An 18,166-nucleotide genomic window follows, 5' to 3' on the forward strand; every position below is an offset into this window, starting at 1 on the left:
AAGAGGAAGCGCTGGGGCCGGCCCGCTCCCCCCACGTGTCCGCCGGAGTTTCTCCACCAGCAACATGGCCGCCGCCTGAGAGGAGAGCCGGGCCGCCGCCGCATCTGCAGCCCGCGGGTAACTGGGCGGTTGCCGCCGTCCGCGCTCGGCCCCCGCGGAGAGGTGAGTCCCATCTTGGCAGCGCCCGAGCTGGGGCTTGAGCCGGACCGCACTCATGACGTGGGTCTGGGCTAGATTCCCGAGTAGGCCAAGGAGGCCCGCGCCGCGCCGTGCTGAGGGGCTGGGGGCCTCTCGGGACTCGGGCGGGAGGAGGGGCAGCCGGCTCCAGGCCGACCCCGGACTCCTACTTCCCCGACCCGACACCTGGGAGTTGGGGAGGCCGCGGCCGACGCTGCCGGCGGTGACTCAGGGTCCTGCCGACCTGCCCCACCCGGGCCTGGGGGTCATCCTACGGAAGGAACACCTGTCCTCGGCGTCGGGTGTGGTGGCGGCTCGCGGCAGGGACTGCGTGGTGGGCGTGAGAAGGGGTCCTGACCACCCGCGAGGGAGCAGAAACCCATTGGACAGCGAGGCTCGGGGTCGGCGGCCCGCCCCGATGGGCAGGGAGGGCACCTGCGCCTGCCGGAGCCCCCTCTTCGCAGCTGAACCGGATTAGCTTCTGCCTGGCGAGGCCTGGGATTCCTCATTCATTTATTCAGGCAACCATTCAGTGTTTACTGAGCCAACTCTGTGCTCCGGATACGGCCCTGACCATTCGGTCCGAGGAGGTGTCAGTAAACAAACAAGGTCGTTCCTTTGGGTTAGCTTTAGAATTCCTTGGGCTTGGAGGCGGAAAGAAGAGATCTTAGCGATCTCAACAGTTCCTCATCTGTGAAATGGGGATAATAGAAATTCCTACCTCATAGGGTTGTGGTGATGGCTCATTAGAAACCAGGTGACGCTCCTGCTTGCAGCGTTTTTACCCGCCTACATTGGCAGAAAACATGTTGTCAAGTAATAACGAACCTTCCCATAGGTTACGTTTATTACCGTCTTTACTCCTCCCCGCAGCTGTCTGTAGGTCGGTACTTAGTTTCCCTACTTTAGGGATGAAAATAGGGAAGAATACCAGACGTAGACAACTCAAGTAGGTCACAGATGCGAAGCAGCTGCGGTGGGATTTGAACCCGCGTAGTTTTGCTCCGGAGTTCAGGCTCTTACCCACTTAACCATACTGCCTTTTATCGAAGATCTGTGCAGTATACTGGTTAAGAATAAGAATAAGGATCTTTGATATCAACGAGACCCTAGTTTCTGTCCTGATTCCACCTCGGATGAGTTACTTCTCTCTCAACCTCAGTCTCCTCATTTCCAAATTGAAGATGATAAATCTCTATTAATAGGGCTAATGAGAAGATTAAATATAAAGTATTCTTTGTACTATATTGAGTGTCAACTTCGTGCCAGGCACTGTTCTAGGTATTGAGAGAACTAGCAGTGGATATATATTTTTTTTAATCTTCATTTCATAGTTGAGGAAACTGAAGCACTGAGAAGCCTTCATGGAGCTTACATTCTATTGCAGAAGACAACACCTGAGCAAATAGACCAGGTAGTTCCAGATTAAGGTGAGACCCATTAAGGAAAGAAAATAGAGATGTGGTAGTGCCTGGGAGGAAGTTAGGGGAGGCTTTTAAAATAGGGTGGCCAGGGAACCTATCCTCTCCTGCAGGCGGTGATGATATTTAATAAAAAGGAGCAACCTTGGAAATCCCTGTGGGGGAATAGATGATGTGCAAAGGACCTTGGGTGGACTGGGGCTTGGCTTGGTGGAGGCCCAGCAAGTGGCTACCAGCCTGGATGGTCAGGGGAAGTCAGAGACAAGATCATGTAGGGCCTTAGGCGGCTCATGGAAAGGAGTTTGGGTTTTGTTTTATGTGACAGTGACAGTTGACAGGTTTTAGGCAGGGAAATAATGATTTACTTTTTTTTTTTTTTAAAGATGAAGTCTTGCTGTGTTACCCAGGCTCGAGTGCAGTGGCAAGATCTCAGCTCACTGCAACCTCTGCCTCCTGGGTTCAAACGATTCTTCTGCCTCAGCCTCCCAAGTAGCTGGGATTACAGGTGTGCATCACCACACCTGGCTGATTTTTGTATTTTTAGTGGAGACGGGGTTTCACCTTATTGGCCAGGCTGTTCTGGAACGCCTGACCTCAGGTGATCTGCCTGCCTCAGTTTCCTAAAGTGCTGGGATTACAGGCGTGAGCCAGCGTGCCTGGCCCCGCCCCGAATAGAGATAGAGTCTCACCCGTGACTCAGGATGGAACACAGTGGTGTGATCATAGCTCACTGCAGCCTCAAACTCCTGGATTCAACCAGTCCTGCTGCCTCAACTTCCCAAGTCATTGGGACTGCAGGCCACGCTGGGCTAATTTTTTTTTTTTTTTTTTTAAAGAGAGACCGGGGGTGGGGGGGGTCTCACTATGTTGCTCAGGCTGGTCTTGAACTCCTGGTCTCAGGCAGTCCTTCCACCTAAGCCTCCCAAAGTGTTGGGATTACTGGCATGAGCCACCACGCCAGCCTTTCCAAGGACTCACTGTTGCTGGGAGACTTTGAGGCAGGTAGCCATAGGGAGACATGGATGAGTTCTTTTCACATTGCAGATTGAGATTTATTAGTGGGAAGTAAAATTGATTTAGTGGAATTGAAGCTAGCATTTTTTGTTTTGAATGAATGAAGTAGAAAACATCACTGCCTGACATATAGTAGAGACACAGTTATATGAAACCTTGTTTCAGTTACGCAACTGTATGTATGTTCTGGGTTATTTATATGAGATGAATCTCATGTTGTTGTTTTTTTCCCCAGAGACGGAGCCTTGCTCTGTCACCCAGGCTGGAGTGCAGTGGCCCGATCTCGGCTCACTGCAAGCTCCGCCTCCTGGGTTCACGCCATTCTCCTGCCTCAGCCTCCCGAGTAGCTGGGACTACAGGCGCCCGCTGCCACGCCCGGCTAATGTTTTGTATTTTTAGTAGAGATGGGGTTTCACCGTGTTAGCCATGATGGTCTTGATCTCCTGACCTTGTGATCTGCTCGCCTCGGCCTCCCAAAGTGCTGGGATTACAGGTGTGAGCCACTGCGCCCGGCTGAGATGAATTTCTTACTGTGGTGGATCTTAGGCTGAAAACTTTGAAAGCCACTGAGTTGGATCACCTCAACCTGGAGGATGAAGGGAGGTGACACTCTTTGTATCAACCCAGATGTACTATCCAGAGGGAGGAGCTCCAGCTCTCTAGCTGACAGGGCACCTTAGCCTCCCTGATCCCTGGCAACGCAGAGGCCAACAGGGCATAGCAATAGCAGAGAAAGAATGATTGTGTCTTTGGAAGCTCCCAGGCCACACCCTCAATGCTTATGATCTGTCCCCTTGCTCACCTGGCAGGCTCCAGCCTCTCAGTTGTCCACTGCCGAGCTGCAGAGAAGGCAGAAGCTTGACATGTCTGTGGTGCTTGGCAGCCAGTGCAGATGGGGTCAGGCCTTGGGCTCTCCCCTCCACGCTGCCCTCTGTCTGCACAGCAGAGAGTCGAGATGCACCTGAAACTATCGAGATGCAACTTCTGATTTTCATTCTATCCTCCATCTCTGGGACTGTTACGATAGCCTGTTTCCCTGAAGTTTCTCTTTCTACCCCCTCCATATCTTCCTCTGCCCGAAATCCTTCTGTAGCTTCCTATTAAATAGCATTCCCATGGTTCATTTATTTAGACAACAAACATGTATTGAGTGCCTGCTATGTACTGGGCACTTGGGGTACCACAAGGGACAAAATAGACCAAAATCTCTGCCTTCACGTAGCTTACAGCTTAGTGGCAATAGAGGTGGGCACAGATGCAGAGCTGTAAACTGTCACATGGTGATAGACACCTGCTCTGGAGAAAACCAGAGCAGAGAAGGGAATTGAGGGGTGGGGAAGGCAGTTTGCAATTTGATTTGGAGAGGGAAGGTCTTAGCCATAAGGTGACATTTGAGCAAAAACCTGAAAGAGGTGAAGTGGGGGCCATGAGGTTATCAGGCGGGTAGAGCAGCTACACATCCCCAGAGGTGGGTTTAGAGAGGAGAGGAGGGTAGGAGGCTCGTGGGAGATGAGGTCTGGCAGGTCAAGGGGCAGGAGATTGTTTAGGGTTTACATGGGGTGATAAAGACTTTGGCTTTTATCCAGGTGCGGTGGCTCACACCTGCAATCCCAGCACTTTGAGAGGCCGAGGCAGGCGAATCACTTGAGGCCAGGAGTTCAAGACCAGCCTGGCCAATGTGGCAAAGCCCCGTCGCTACTAAAAATACAAAAATTAGCTGGGCAGATGGTGCATGCCTGTAATCCCAGCTACTTGGGAGGCTGAGGCACGGTAATCACTTGAACCTAGGAAGCAGTGAGTCAAAATCATGCCAGTGCACTTTGGCCTGGGCGACAGAGCGAGACATGTCTTAAATAAACAAATAAATAAATAAATATTAGATAGTTCAAATGTTAAGTAGATCAGACAAAAATCATGCCTGGCCAACATGGTGAAATCCTATCTCTATTTAAAATATAAAAATTAGCCGGGTACTGTGGCAGGCACCTGTAATACCAGCTACTTGGAAGGCTGAGGCAGGACAATCACTTGAACCCGGGAGGCAGAGGTTGCAGTGAGCTGATCGTACCACTGCCCTCCAGCCTGGGCGACAGAGCAAGACTCTGTCTCAAGGAAAAAAAAAAAAAATGCTGGTCTCACCCAAGAGCAGGGGTTTGGGGATTGCTGAGGCCTGGGGGTGCCTGAGTACCATCCTCCTATGACCACCTCTCTTCTCTTTGGGTATGTGAAGGGGCAGACCAGCTGAAATACTCAGCCTGCCCCGTGGAGACCTGCAGCCTTTCCTCTTCCTGGAATTCCCCTTCCCCTCTGCTGTCGTGGCTTACCCAATGCCCTCTCTCCTTCCAGGCACACCCCACGTGCCTCCTCCCCAGCAGAAAGGCCCGCCTGCCTCTCACCTCCCCTCCCTGTTACCTGCACCTGAGGTCAGACAGCCTGGATGTGAAGTCCAGTTCATCATCCTGCTTACTATGTGACTTTGGGTAAAAACGCACACAGTATCTCTGAGTTCCAGTCTGTTCATTATAAAACAGTAACAATCACCACACCTCACAGGGTTATTGTGTTGAATACAGGACAGAAGAGTGTGTGAAGAAGTCATTTTTAGACCAAATCACAGAAGAGTCATCTCACTCAGGATTCGAGTTAAAGTCAGCTTGAAAATCAAGTATCAGAGAGAGCTTTGGACTGTCTGTCTGCCTGTTTGACGTCTGGCTGCTCTTTCAAGCCTCCTCAGGGCCCTCAGTTCTCCAGTGTTTTAATCATGGCTGGGACCAGCTAACCTCTATCCTCCTCTCTGGCAGTGAATTCTCTGTGAGCAGAGAAGAAACCCTTAAAGCCAGTCATTTGCTTTTCCCTCGCAGGTGCAGCCCACACGTGTTGGCTTGGTCTACCCGCTTGCATCTGAATGTTTCTTTTTTTCTTTATTTCTTTTGGCTGATGGGGTATAGGGTTGGTCGTCCATTGTTGACTTCACGGTAGATGTAGAAAGAAGGTCAGTTGGTTGGTTGTGGGCTCCACCTCCCAGTTCAGGGCCTGTTGCAGAATAGGCACAGGGAAATGTTGGTTGAACCACTGACTGATGGTCCCAGTCTCTCGCCCTCCTTTGCAGATCGAGCTCAAGGACTGCGCGGCTGGCTCTCCTCTAGTATGGCCAATGAAGAGGATGACCCAGTCGTACAGGAGGTAACTGCTGCTCTCTGTCCCCTGCCGCCGGGGCTACAGGCAGTGGAACTGGGTCCTTGCCATGCATCCTCAGGCCAGTCTGGGATCTGTTGATGTTCTGGGACCCCAACCCTTGCTGTTTCCTCTGCCTGGTCCCCTCTGCTGTCCCCCAGACCCCTGCGTGGCTGACCTCTCCCTTCCTTCAGGTCTCTGATCCGGCATCACCTCATTCTAGAGAGGCCTTCCCTGACTGCCCTTTCACACCCAGCTCCCCTCCTGGACGCTCCCATGCCTCTCTCTGCCCTTACCTTGGCGATAACTCATACTTGGCCTAGCCCCTGTCATCCCCTAGATATCAGTTCATTGCTTTCTTTCCTGTCCACTGCTGTGCCACAAAGCCCAAGTACAGTGCCTGGCACCCAGGTACCCGGCAACTATGGTGGAGTCATTGATGCAGTCATTCAGCAGCTGTTCACTGGACCACTGTGTGCTGGGGGCTGTGACACATCAGTGAGCAGGGCAGGGAGGGTCCCCTTCCCTGGGAAGCTAATGGGCTGGGGATAGGACTGATGAGGCAGGAGTCTCCGGGTGTAGGGTGCAGGCAGTGGGAGGCAGATTTCCCGCCCCCCCCGCCTTTTTTTTTTTTTTTGAGACAGAGTCTTGCTCTGTTGCCCAGGCTAGAGTTCAGTGGTGCCATCTTAGCTCACTGCAGCTTTCGCCTCCCAGGTTCAAGCGATTCTCCTGCCTCAGCCTCCTGAGTAGCTGGGATTACAGGCGCCCATCACCACGCCCGACTGATTTTTTTTTTTTGAGATGGAGTCTCACTCTGTTGCCCAGGCTGGAGTGCAGTAGTGTGATCTTGGCTCACCGCAGCCTCTGCCTCCGGGTTCAAATGATTCTTGTGCCTCAGCCTCCTGAGTAGCTGGGATTACAGGCACCCGCCACCATGCCTGGCTAATTTTTGTATTTTTAGTAGAGACAGGATTTCACCATGATAACCAGGCTGGTCTCGATCTCCTGACCTCAAGTGATCACCCACTTTGGCCTCCCAAAGTGCAGGCATTACGGGCATGAGCCACCATGCCTGGCCCAGGTTTCCCTTCTTAGAGAAAGCTGTTTATAGTCAAACTCACGTTTCAGAATCCTTTTAACCCAGGACTTAGACCTTTGGAGGGCAAAAGGCAAAAAGTAACTGCATCTGCCTTCAGCCTCCCTATATGCAGAGCCTGACCTCCAGTGGGAAGGGCAGGGGCAAGGAGAAGGTCCTCGGAGATGAATAGAGGTGGTTTTTCCTTGCTTGGGGGATGTTGCTAAGTTATTAGATTTGGGTTATTTAGATGCATTTAAGCTGCATCTACACTGTAGTACGGGGGTGGTGATGGGACAGAAGAGTCCAAGGGACTCTGAGGACAGAGGCAGCGCCCTCTGCAGCCAGGGACCCTGGAATGCTTCCTGCCCAAGTCATGCCTCAACCAACTCCTTGGAGGAGCAAGCAATCAAGGCTCAGGGGAGGCATGTGTGAAGGGCTCTGTAGATGCAGGGAAAAGCGTGTGCAAAGGCCCAGGGGCAGGAGAGAATGTGGTTCATAGGAGGAGCTAGGAAGCAGGAAGGTAAACTGTTGCATGGTGGGGTGGGGGTGGTTAGTGTTGGGAAGACAGGAAGCGAAGCCATCAGTCATGAAGGGCAGACCCCCTAAGACAGGGTGATAGGCCTGTCCAGGAGGGGCAGGTGGAGGGCCCAGCCAGGAGGCACAGGCATAGGTGAGCCCTCACCTGCCTGCCTCTCAGAAGAGCATTTGCCCAGGCTCCAGGACGTTTCCCAATCAGTGCAGCCCCAGGGAAGATGTGTGCTTACTGGGGGATTATGAACTTGGGTGGGGGTGCCAGGTGAACTCTTGCCCTGGTTCCCCTGGGAGCTTTCTGGAGGGATTCCTGAATATACCCAGTGTGCAGCCTTGGATCCCCTTGGTTTTAGCATGAGCTGAGCTATTTCCTCCTTCCCCAAACTGCCTCCCTGAGCCACTACCCCTCACTGAAGCTGGAAGTGCCGGCACAGCCCCGGGAGGTCCGCACTGTGTCCAGTCTCCCGGTTAAGTCATCTTCCCTTCTTCCCAGATCGACGTGTACTTGGCCAAGAGTCTGGCGGAAAAGCTGTATCTATTTCAGGTAATTATGGGACTTGAAGGTAAAGAGGGGAAAAGCAGGTGTGGATGGGTGGTGTGGACTCAGGAACATGGGCAGGAAGCGATGGGAAACCTCAGCTAGGGTTCTCAGTGTGGAGAGTGTCATGGGGTCTCTTTGCTTTCGCGGGTGGGTTAATATTGGTCTCATTTCAAAGACGGGAAAACCGAAGGGACACAGGAGAGGCAGAAGGGTGCAGCAGTTAAAGCTGGGGCTCTAGGGTCAGACTGGATTGAGATCCAACTCCATCACACCGTAGCTGCGAGACCGTGGGCACATTTCTTAATCCTTCTGTGCCTCAGTTTCCTCACTTGCAAAGTGGTGATGGTAATAATGCCTGCCTCATAGGGTCCCCGGGAGGACAGACTGGGTCCACAGTGAAGTGTTTAGGATGCCACCTGGCAGAGAGTTAGTGCCAGTGATGATGGCCGCTGTTGTGGAGGCTCCAAGGGGCAGCTCCATGGCAGCATCTGTGAGCCCTCAGTCCTGCCAGCTGTGAGGGCCCCAGGTTGCTACCTCTGCCCCCTCCCCTTGCTGCTGGGCCAGCAGCTTGTCATAGTGGCCAACATGTATTGAGCATTGACCATATGCAGACTGTTTAAAGCATTTACCTCAGTTACCTCTTTAACCCCACAATAACCTATGGTGGTGATTATTGTGTTTTATAACCGATATATTGAGATAGAATTTACACACCATACAATTTCCCCATTTCAGCATGTAATGCAATGGATTTTAGTCTATTCATGGGGCTGTGCAACCAGCGCCACAGTCTATTTTGGCAGTTTTGTCCCCCTTTAAAGGAACCCCACACCTATTAGCAATCAGTCCCCATGTGCCCCCCATTCCCACCTCCAACCCCAGGCATCCATTCCCCTTATTTTCTGTCTGTGAATTTGCCTGTTCTGTTCACATAGCTGGAATCATGCAATATGTGGCCTCCTGTGATTGACTGCTCTCACTTTGCATGATGTTTTCAGGGCTCATCCACATGGTAGCTATAGCCTGCATCAATATTTGATCTTTTTTTTTTTTTTTTTTTGAGACGGAGTCTTGCTCTGTTGCCCAGGCTGGAGTGCAGTGGCTTGATTGCGGCTCACTACAGCCTCTGCCTCCCAGGTTCAAGCAATTCTCCTGCCTTGGCTTCCTGAGTAACTAGGACTACAGGCACGTGCCACAAGCCCAGCTAATTTTTGTATTTTTAGTAGAGATGGTGTTTCACTATGTTGACCAGCCTGGTCTCGAACTCCTGACCTCGTGATCTGCCCACCTCGGCCTCCCATAGTGCTGGGATTACAGGTGTGAGCCACCGTTCCCAGCCAACATTTGATCTTTTATTGATGAATAATGTTCCATTGTATGGGTAGACCACATTTGTTTATCCACTCATCAGCTGATGGGTGTTTGGGTTATTTCTACTTTTTGGCTATTATAAATAATGCTGCTGTGGACATTCACATAGAAGTTTTTATGTGAACGTGAATTCTCATTTCTTCCAGGTATATGCCTGGTAGAATTGCTGGGTCTGCATTTAGCTTTTTGAGGCTAAACTGCTGGGCTGCTCTGCCCCATGTTACATTCCCACAGTTAGAGTCAGTGTTCATACCCCATGATGCACATGAGAATGCGAGGCACAGGGAGGCCCTCACGGGGCCTGGGGCGCACCATGGCAGCGATGCTGTAAGCCTGTGCTGGGAGGTCCTGGCCTCCACTCCCGGGGTGTCACCCTTATGGGCCGTGGGAATGGAGCCTGTGCTGTGTGCCTGCTCACCCTGCTTCCTTGACTGGCTGCAAAGTGATGGTGGAGGTGCCAGTGACCCCCGTGTGTCCAGAGTGCCAAGCCCTGTGCCGCCGTCGGCTCTGTTTCCTCCTACGTGCTCACAGCGGCCCTGGGAGGTGAGGATGCTTAGCCTCAGGGAGGCGAGGTACCTGAGGCCACGGTTAACAAGGAACAGGATGAGGACTGGAAGCCAGGCCTGTGATTCCAGAACCTGCGCCCTTCAGCCTTCCCACCCCTGGTCAGGTGATCTCAGAACTGCCCCCAGTCCCAGCCCAGGAAGCAGGGAAGAGTCAGGACTTTGCTGTGTGAGTGAGCTTTTAGGAAATGACAGTCTCCTTGTGCTAGAATATAGCGGATCTGAAAGGGCCTGTTTTCCACACTGCCACGCCTCCACCAGGCTCCTTCCACAGGCTGTCGTGAGACCAGGCAGAGCATTTGAGGAGGGGTCCACACTTTGACTCCTCTACCTGAGAGAGAGAGAGAGAGAGAGAGAGAGAGAGAGTGCACTGTGAGGACAGATGTGGACAGGAGCCCCTGAGTGTTGGGCGCATTGCAGTGTGAGCCATTCATGTAAAGATAAGAGCAGGGGGCCGGACGCGGTGGCTCAAGCCTGTAATCCCAGCACTTTGGGAGGCCGAGACGGGCAGATCACGAGGTCAGGAGATCGAGACCATCCTGGCTAACACGGTGAAACCCCGTCTCTACTAAAAAATACAAAAAACTAGCCGGGCGAGGTGGCGGGTGCCTGTAATCCCAGCTGCTCAGGAGGCTGAGGCAGGAGAATGGCGTAAATCCGGGAGGCGGAGCTTGCGGTGAGCAGAGATCCGGCCACTGCACTCCAGCGGAGACTCTGTCTCAAAAAAAAAAAAAAAAAAAAAAAAAAAGATAAGAGCGGGCCATGGCTGCCTGGCTCCCTTCTTCAGTATCTTGCGAGGAAGCTCACATAACGGGATAAAGAGAGAGAATGGGATCACGAATTTCCACCTGCCTGTCGTCTGGCCTCAGCAGTGAGCAGCACGTGCTAGTGTTGCTTTCGCTCTTTGCTTCCTCGTGGACTTCTTTTGTTCATCTGCCTCTCCCCAGATGGCCTGTCCACTGGTAGTTAGGCCCTGGACCCCCATCCTCACCTCCCATGGCCGTGCTCTGCGGGTTCCTGGAGCAGCAGCGTGCTGGTTTGGGTTCCTGTGTGTAGGCTTGTCCCTTGGAAGTCAGACGTCCTGCAGTGGCCGTTTGGAGGGAGGCCGGGGGGAGCTGATGAGAATAGGGCTACAGGTGGAGACTGGCAGGGGTGCCTCATGGTGGAGCTGGGTAGCTGGTACCCTTGTGGTAGGGTAAGGCCGGTGTCTGCTTGGGGTGGGTTTGGAGATAGCTGTTGATTCTTGGGCGGGGCCCAGCTCTGGGCAGGGCTGGGCGGGGTGCAGTTAATGGCTCCCTTCCCCTCCCCAGTACCCTGTGCGTCCAGCCTCGATGACCTATGATGACATTCCGCACCTCTCAGCCAAGATCAAGCCCAAGCAGCAGAAGGTGGGGCCGCCCGCTGAGGGCAGTGGGGGCGGGAAGAAAGGGTGATGAGGGTGGGAGCCGGTGGAGGCGAGAAGCTCAGAGAAGGGGCCACTGGAGAATTAGGAGAACCCGCAGCTCCCAGGGCCTTGAAAGCTGAAGAAGGAAAGTGTCCAGAAAGACAGGGCAGCTCCAGAGAGGTCAGGGAGGCACAAGGCTGAGGAATTAGAGGATGGGACCAGATGTGAGCTTAGGTTCCTAGGATACGACGGCAGGTGGGTGAACATGGAGTAGGTCTGATAGGAAGAGAATCTAGCGTCTGTCCATGGAGGGTCTGCAACTCTAGGCCCTGCAGCCACATGGAAGTGCCATCCTGGTATTGCCAGTTCTGCTGGCTTTTCAAGAGAAGTGGGAAATAAGGATTTTTGTGAGAAATCTCTTGATTTTTCAGTGTTGGCACCCAATTTAGACCCTTGGGAGTGAAGTAGAGGACAAACAAGATTACCGGACTGTCCACTTCCTCCCACAAAAAAAAAACATTTTTGTTGGAATTTGGGTTTGTGGCCCTTGGTGTGGACTGAAGTCCAGGGGCCCTTGTGGACATGTGTCAGTCCCGCTTCTGGGCAGGGACCTGGTCAGGAGGTAGCCATGGTAGGGTTGGGGTGTCCCTTGGGGAGCCGTACCTTGGGGTCCTCATAGCTGGCGGGGATGCTTGGTGCTTCCAGGTAGAGCTTGAGATGGCCATCGACACCCTGAACCCCAACTACTGCCGCAGCAAAGGAGAGCAGATCGCGCTGAACGTGGACGGGGCCTGCGCCGACGAGACCAGCACGTATTCCTCGTGAGTTCCCGGCCCCAAGCCTGTCCGGTTTCCCTGTGTTCACACAGGAGCCTCCCAAAGACCTTAAAGACACTGACCCCCTTTGCCCCGTCACTGGGCTCCCCACCAGCGTCCCAGCCTTTGGAGGGCTGGTCCTGTCTCAGACCCGACTCTCCCTGAGCTAACTGGTCCCAGAGCTCCCGCCCACTCCTCGTCTCTTGGTCTACAAACAAGGCCATGGATTTTCTCATCCCCAGGCTCCGCTCCTGAGACCCGCGTAGGCTACCCTGCGGCCTTGGTCCCTGACTGTGGCACTTCAGAAGGTGTCTGGGGGGTGGAGTGCGCTGTGGCCACAGGCCCTGGCTCAGAGCTGCCTTCCCCTGTGATGTTGCTTCTCCCTGTGCTCCAGGAAGCTGATGGACAAACAGACCTTCTGCTCTTCCCAGACCACCAGTAACACATCCCGTTATGCCGCTGCACTCTACAGGCAAGGTACCCAGGGCTGGGCGTCCCATGGTGGGGACGTGGCGTTGTGGGGGCTGGGCAGGGAGAGAACCTCCCCAGCCTGGTGTCCATCTCCCACCTGCCCTGAAAGCTAGACACCTGCAGGAGCCGGGCAGGTGTGGAAACAACAGAAATGACACATTGTCAGGGGATTGGAAGTGGCCACCTTTGGGGCCTGCTGGTTGGACACTGCCTGACTAGATGGGGTGGGGCTCCAAGTTCATTTGTCCTCCCGGGACACAGATACATACAAGTAGCATAATATAAGTTTGGGGACAGAATTTTGTCTTTAAATACAAAGCTTATGACAGAGCAATTCCATTCCTAGGCAGCATCTATCCAAAAGAAATGAAAACATGTGTCCACACAAAACCACACACAGGTGTTCACAGTAGCATCTTCATGATAGCCAAAATGTGAAACAACCCAGATGCCCATCCGCTGGATTCATGGAGAAACAGAATGTGGTCCATTCACACAATGGATGTTATTTGACCACGGAAAAGAATGAAGCACCGATGCTACCACGCAGATGAACCTTGAGAACATGGTGCTAAGTGAAAGAAGCCACGGGCTTCCTCACTCGCAGCTACGCGCTGTGTGCTTATGTCTCAGTCAGCGACCAAGCACATACTCAACGGTGGTCCCAAAAGGTTATAATGGAGCTGAAGAAGTGGCTCACCTAGTGATATCTTAACGAGCCTGACCTTGTGTAGGCCTAGGCTAACTCGTATGTTTGTGTCTTAGTTTTTTGTTTGTTTCTTTTGCTTTGAGACAGTGTCTCGCTCTGTCGCCCAGGCTGGAGTGCAGTGGCACAATCTCAGCTCACTGCAACCTCCGCCTCCTGGGTTCAAGTGATTCTCCTGCCTCAGCCTCCCAAATAGCTGGGATTACAGGCACGCACCACCACACCTGGCTAATTTTTGTATTTTTAGTAGAGACGGGATTCTGCCACGTTGGCAAGGCTGATCTCAAACTCCTGACCTCAGGTGATCCACCCACTTCGGCCTCCCAAAGTGCTGGGATTACAGGTGTGAGCCACCACGCCCAGCCTGTGTCTTAGTTTTTAGTAGAAAGTGTAAAAAGTTTAAAAAAACCCAAAAAAACAAAAACAAGGTAAAAGCATATAGCTGGGCGTGGTGCCTCTTTCCTGTAATCCCAGCGCTTTGGGAGGCTGAGGCAGGCAGACTGCTTGAGCCCAGGAGTTCCCGACCAGCCTGGGCAACATAGTAAAATCCCTTCTCTACAAAAAATACAAGCATTAGCTGGGCATGGTGGCACACCCCTTAGTCCTAGCTACTGAGGAAGCTGAGGTGGGAGGATTGCTTGACCCTGGGAGGCGGAGGTTGCAGTAAGCTGAGATTCCACCACTGCACTCCAGCCTGGGCAATAGAGCAAGACTCTGTCTTGAAAAAAGCATATATAATAAAGATATATTGGCCGGGCGCGGTGGCTCACGCCTGTAATCCCAGCACTTTGGGAGGCCGAGACGGGCGGATCACGAGGTCAGGAGATCGAGACCATCCTGGCTGACACGGTGATACCCCGTCTCTACTAAAAAATACAAAAAACTAGCCGGGCGAGGTGGCGGGCGCCTGTAGTCCCAGCTACTCGGGAGGCTGAGGCAGGAGAATGGCGTGAACCCAGGAGGCGGAGCTTGCAGTGAGCTGAGATCCGGCCACTGCACTCCAGCCTGGGCAGCAGAGCGGGGCTCTGTCTCAAAAAAAAAAAAAAAGATATATTTTTCATAAATTTATTTATGTATTTTTTTTTAGAGGGAGTCTCACTCTGTTGCCCAGGTTGGAATGCAGTGGCTCAATCTTGGCTCACTGAAACCTCTGCCTGCCGGTTTCAAGCAATTCTCCTGTGTCAGACTCCCGAGTAGCTGGAACTACAGGTGCAGGCCACCACTCCCAGCTAATTTTGTATTTTTAGTAGAGACAGGGTTTTTGCCATGTTGGCCAGGCTGGTCTCGAACTCCTGACCTCACGTGATCCACCCACCTCGGCCTCCCAAAGTGCTGGGATTATAGGCATGAGCCACTGTGCCCAGCCTATTTTTTTTATAAGTTTAGTGTAGCCTAAGTGTGCAGTCTTTATGAAGTCTACAGTAGCGTGTAGTAATGTCATAGGCATTCACATTCACTCGCCACTCACTCTCACCCAGAGCAGCCTCAGTCCTATAAGCTGTTTTTAGTCTTTTATACTATACTTTTACTGTACCTTTTTTATGTTTAGGGATTTTTGGGTCTTTTTCTTTGTGTGGTTTTTGTTTGTTTGTTTGTTTGTTTGAATTTTTTAATTTTTCTGGAGACCGGGTCTCACTCTGTCACCCAGGCTGGAGTACAGTGGTGATCATAGCTCACTGCAGCCTCTATCTCCTGGGCTCAAGCAATCGCCTTCCCTCAGTCTCCTGAGTAGCTAGGACAACAGGCCGTGCCACCACATCTGGCTAATTTTTTTAAAAGAATTTTGTTGAGATGGGGTCTGGCTATATTGCCCAGGCTGGTCTCAAACTCCTGGGCTCAAGTGATCCTCCAGCCTCTACCTCCCAAAGTGCTGGGATTACAGATATGAGCCACTGCACCCAGCCTAGATATATTTAGATCACAAATACCATTCTGTTACAACTGCCTACAGTATTCAGGGGAGTAGCATGCTGTACAGTGTGTAACCTGGGAGCAACAGGCCATACCATAGAGCCAAGGCATGTAGTCTCTGCTGTCTGGGTTTGTATAAGTGCACTCTGCGATGTTTGCACAATGATGAAATCATCTAACAATGAATTTTTTAGAACATATCCCCATTGTTAAGTGATGTTTGGCTGTACGTGAAATGTCCAAAACAGGCAAATCCACAGAGGCAGAAAGTAGATTAGTGGCTACCAGGGACTAGTGGGAGAGTGGAGTGGGGATTGCCCGGTTCTTTTTGTGGTGATGAGAATGTTCTAAAATTGATTGTGCTGGCTGCACAGCTTTGTGAATACATTAAAATACATTGAATTATGGCCAGGAGTGGTGGCTCATGCCTATAATCCCAGCACTTTGGGAGGCTGAAGTGGGCAGATCACCTGAGGTCAGGAGTTCGAGACCAGCCTGGCCAACATGGTAAAATCTCATCTCTACTAAAAATACAAAAAATTAGCCAGGCGTGGTGGTACCTGCCTGTAATCCCAGTTACGCAGGAGACTTAGGCAGGAGAATAGCTTGAACTCAGGAAGCGGAGGTTGCAGTGAGCTGAGATTGCACCACTGAACATCCTGGGCAACAGAGTGAGACTCCATCTCAAAAAAAAAATACATTGATTTGTATGCTTTAAATGAGGAGACTGTATGGTACATGAGTCTTGTCCCAAAGCTGGTAAAAAGTACAAGGTGCGGCCGGGTGCAGTGGCTCACACCTGTAATCCCAGGACTTTGGGAGGCCGAGACGGGCAGATCACGAGGTCAGGAGATCGAGACCATCCTGGCCAACATGGTGAAACACCGTCTCTACTAAAATACAAAAAAATTTAGCCGGGCATGGTGGCACACACCTGTAGTCCCAGCTACTTGGGAGGCTGAGGCAGGGGAATCACTTGAACCGGGGAGGTGGAGGTTGCAGTGAGCCAAGATCATGGCTCACTCTGGCCTGGGTGACACAGCAAGACTCCGTCTCCAACAAAAAAAGTACAAAGTGCTTAAGTATTTAGTCTCAAAAGCAATGAACGAAACTAATCTGAACACTTAGGAAACAAAACGGGATAGGATCAAAAGTAGTGTCATATAACTCTCGTGTTCTATTTAGAACCCATGTCTCAAGCGTGTGATTCTTTTTTTTTTTTTTTTTTTTTTTTTTGAGACGGAGTCTCGCTGTGTCACCCAGGCTGGAGTGCAGTGGCGCGATCTCGGCTCACTGCAAGCTCCGCCTCCCGGGTTTACGCCATTCTCCTGCCTCAGCCTCCGAGTAGCTGGGACTACAGGCGCCCGCCACCACGCCCGGCTAGTTTTTTGTATTTTTAGTAGAGACGGGGTTTCACCATGTTAGCCAGGATGGTCTCGATCTCCTGACTTCGTGATCCACCCGCCTCGGCCTCCCAAAGTACTGGGATTACAGGCTTGAGCCACCGCGCCCGGCCTTCAAGTGTGTGATTCTTGAAAGCCACATCCCTTGCAGTGGGAGGGAAAGTCATCGTCTTTATCAGAGGCCATGTGGACACTCCACCTAGTTCCAGCAGGGCGTCTTCCCCAGCCACAGTGGCACTAGTGGACTTCCTAGTGGAACGGGTGGGATTTTGGCAGGAAGAGGTAGAGGATAAGGAAAGGAAATCCAGGTGTGTGGGGTGGGACAGTAAGGGTGATCTGGCTGAGGCCTGGAGGGTAAACAGCAGGGCGAATTTGCCTAGTGTGGCGAAGCAAGCAGCTGGGGAGGGGGCGTGGAACCGGGCTGGGAGGTGGGACTGAAGGAAGTGGGTTGGAACAGAAGAGTCCAGGTTCCTGTCCTAGTCTGGGCTGTGTGCTTGCTGTGTCCAGCAGGGTCAGGTGGAGTTGGGGATGGTCCCTGGCCTGGTGGTCCCAAGACTCTAGGATTGGGGGCTGCAGTGGGAATGGGAGGCGGTTTGATGGTAGGCCTAGGTCTTCAGGGGACTTGGTGACTCCCTTGAGCCAAACTGGGTAGGTTTCTAGAGTTGGGTCCAAGCCCTTCTTCCTCCGCCAGGTGAGCTCCACCTGACACCTTTACATGGCATCCTGCAGCTGCGGCCCAGCTTCTCCTACCTGGATAAGGCTGACGCCAAGCACCGGGAGAGGGAGGCAGCCAACGAGGGTGAGCCCGGGATCCTCAGCCCTGCTGCCTGTCCGCCTTCATCCTAGTGGGATGGCTTGGTCCTGGCAAGAGGGATGCGATGATAGGATGTTTAGCAGGATCCTTGGCCTCTACCTACTAGATGCCAGAAGCACCCACCCCACAGTCATGACAATCAAAAATGTCACATTGCCCAGTATCCCCGGGGTAAAGGGACAAAACTATCCCCAACTGAGAACCACTGGCTTAGGCAGCTCCCTCTGCGAGGAGAATTCCTGGCACCCTGGCCTCCTGAGGCTTCCCTGGTGGGTGGGGTTGAGAGAAGGGAGGTGGAGGCTCCCCAGGACTGCAGTCAGTGGCTTGTCTCTCTTGCAGCAGGGGACTCTTCACAGGATGAGGCGGAAGACGATGTTAAGCAGATCACGGTGAGCCCTGGCCCCTGGAGGAGGAGGGTTCTGCCTGGGCAGCAGCAGGACCACAGACCCAAGGGGTAGTGGGTCTTCGCAGAAAGCAGGTGGAACAAACAGGGTCCATGCTTTTGAGCCTTCTTGCTGGGCTACCTGGAGGGAACAACCTGACTTGTCCCAACTGTACACAAGACGGAAGCCCTGGCTGGATCCAGGAGATGGGTGCCTGGGGCTTGGCTGGAATCACCTGGGAGCAGGAAGCTGGGGCCAGGGGCCCCGAGAACCCGCAGACCAGCTCTGCCATGAAACCCGTATCTTAACAGCACCAAAGTCAATTAACTGTGATTCTATCCTCTTTCTGGGGCACAGATGAATAGTTTCTGTTTTAATAGTTACTCCTGAATTTTAAAGATTTTTCAAA

At 52.5% G+C, this 18,166-nt stretch overlaps 1 protein-coding gene and 1 long non-coding RNA gene across 51 annotated transcripts in view; one reads left to right on the forward strand and one right to left on the reverse strand.

Annotated features, from left to right (window-relative positions):
• Window positions 1-39: 39 nt before the first annotated feature.
• Window positions 40-14,952, reverse strand: LOC144338112 (uncharacterized). Its single transcript, XR_013411939.1, has 2 exons — window positions 14,562-14,952; window positions 40-2,209 (listed from the first exon to the last, which is right to left on the reverse strand). It is a non-coding gene; the product is annotated as an uncharacterized LOC144338112 (long non-coding RNA).
• The window catches only part of POLR3E (RNA polymerase III subunit E), a 38,002-nt gene continuing 19,880 nt past the window's right edge, over window positions 45-18,166 (forward strand). For 4 of the 50 annotated variants that reach the window (XR_013411931.1, XM_077986479.1, XM_015125781.3 and 1 more), the window contains exons 1-9: window positions 45-162; window positions 1,512-1,607; window positions 5,722-5,795; window positions 7,889-7,939; window positions 11,181-11,258; window positions 11,960-12,075; window positions 12,464-12,546; window positions 17,252-17,359; window positions 17,714-17,763. Coding sequence is in view for 44 of the 50 variants with exons in the window: in XM_077986479.1 (XP_077842605.1) it covers window positions 5,760-5,795; window positions 7,889-7,939; window positions 11,181-11,258; window positions 11,960-12,075; window positions 12,464-12,546; window positions 17,252-17,359; window positions 17,714-17,763 (522 nt within the window). In the remaining 6 variants the exon portion in view is untranslated. Of the gene's footprint in view, window positions 163-1,511; window positions 1,608-2,847; window positions 3,106-4,958; window positions 5,093-5,185; window positions 5,796-7,888; window positions 7,940-11,180; window positions 11,259-11,959; window positions 12,076-12,463; window positions 12,547-17,251; window positions 17,360-17,713; window positions 17,764-18,166 lie in introns of those variants that run through there. The other 46 variants (XR_013411932.1, XM_015125782.3, XM_077986499.1 and 43 more) reach the window with 40 other exon arrangements.

This window comes from Macaca mulatta, chromosome 20, assembly GCF_049350105.2.
Source record: "Macaca mulatta isolate MMU2019108-1 chromosome 20, T2T-MMU8v2.0, whole genome shotgun sequence".
NCBI lineage: Eukaryota > Metazoa > Chordata > Mammalia > Primates > Cercopithecidae > Macaca > Macaca mulatta.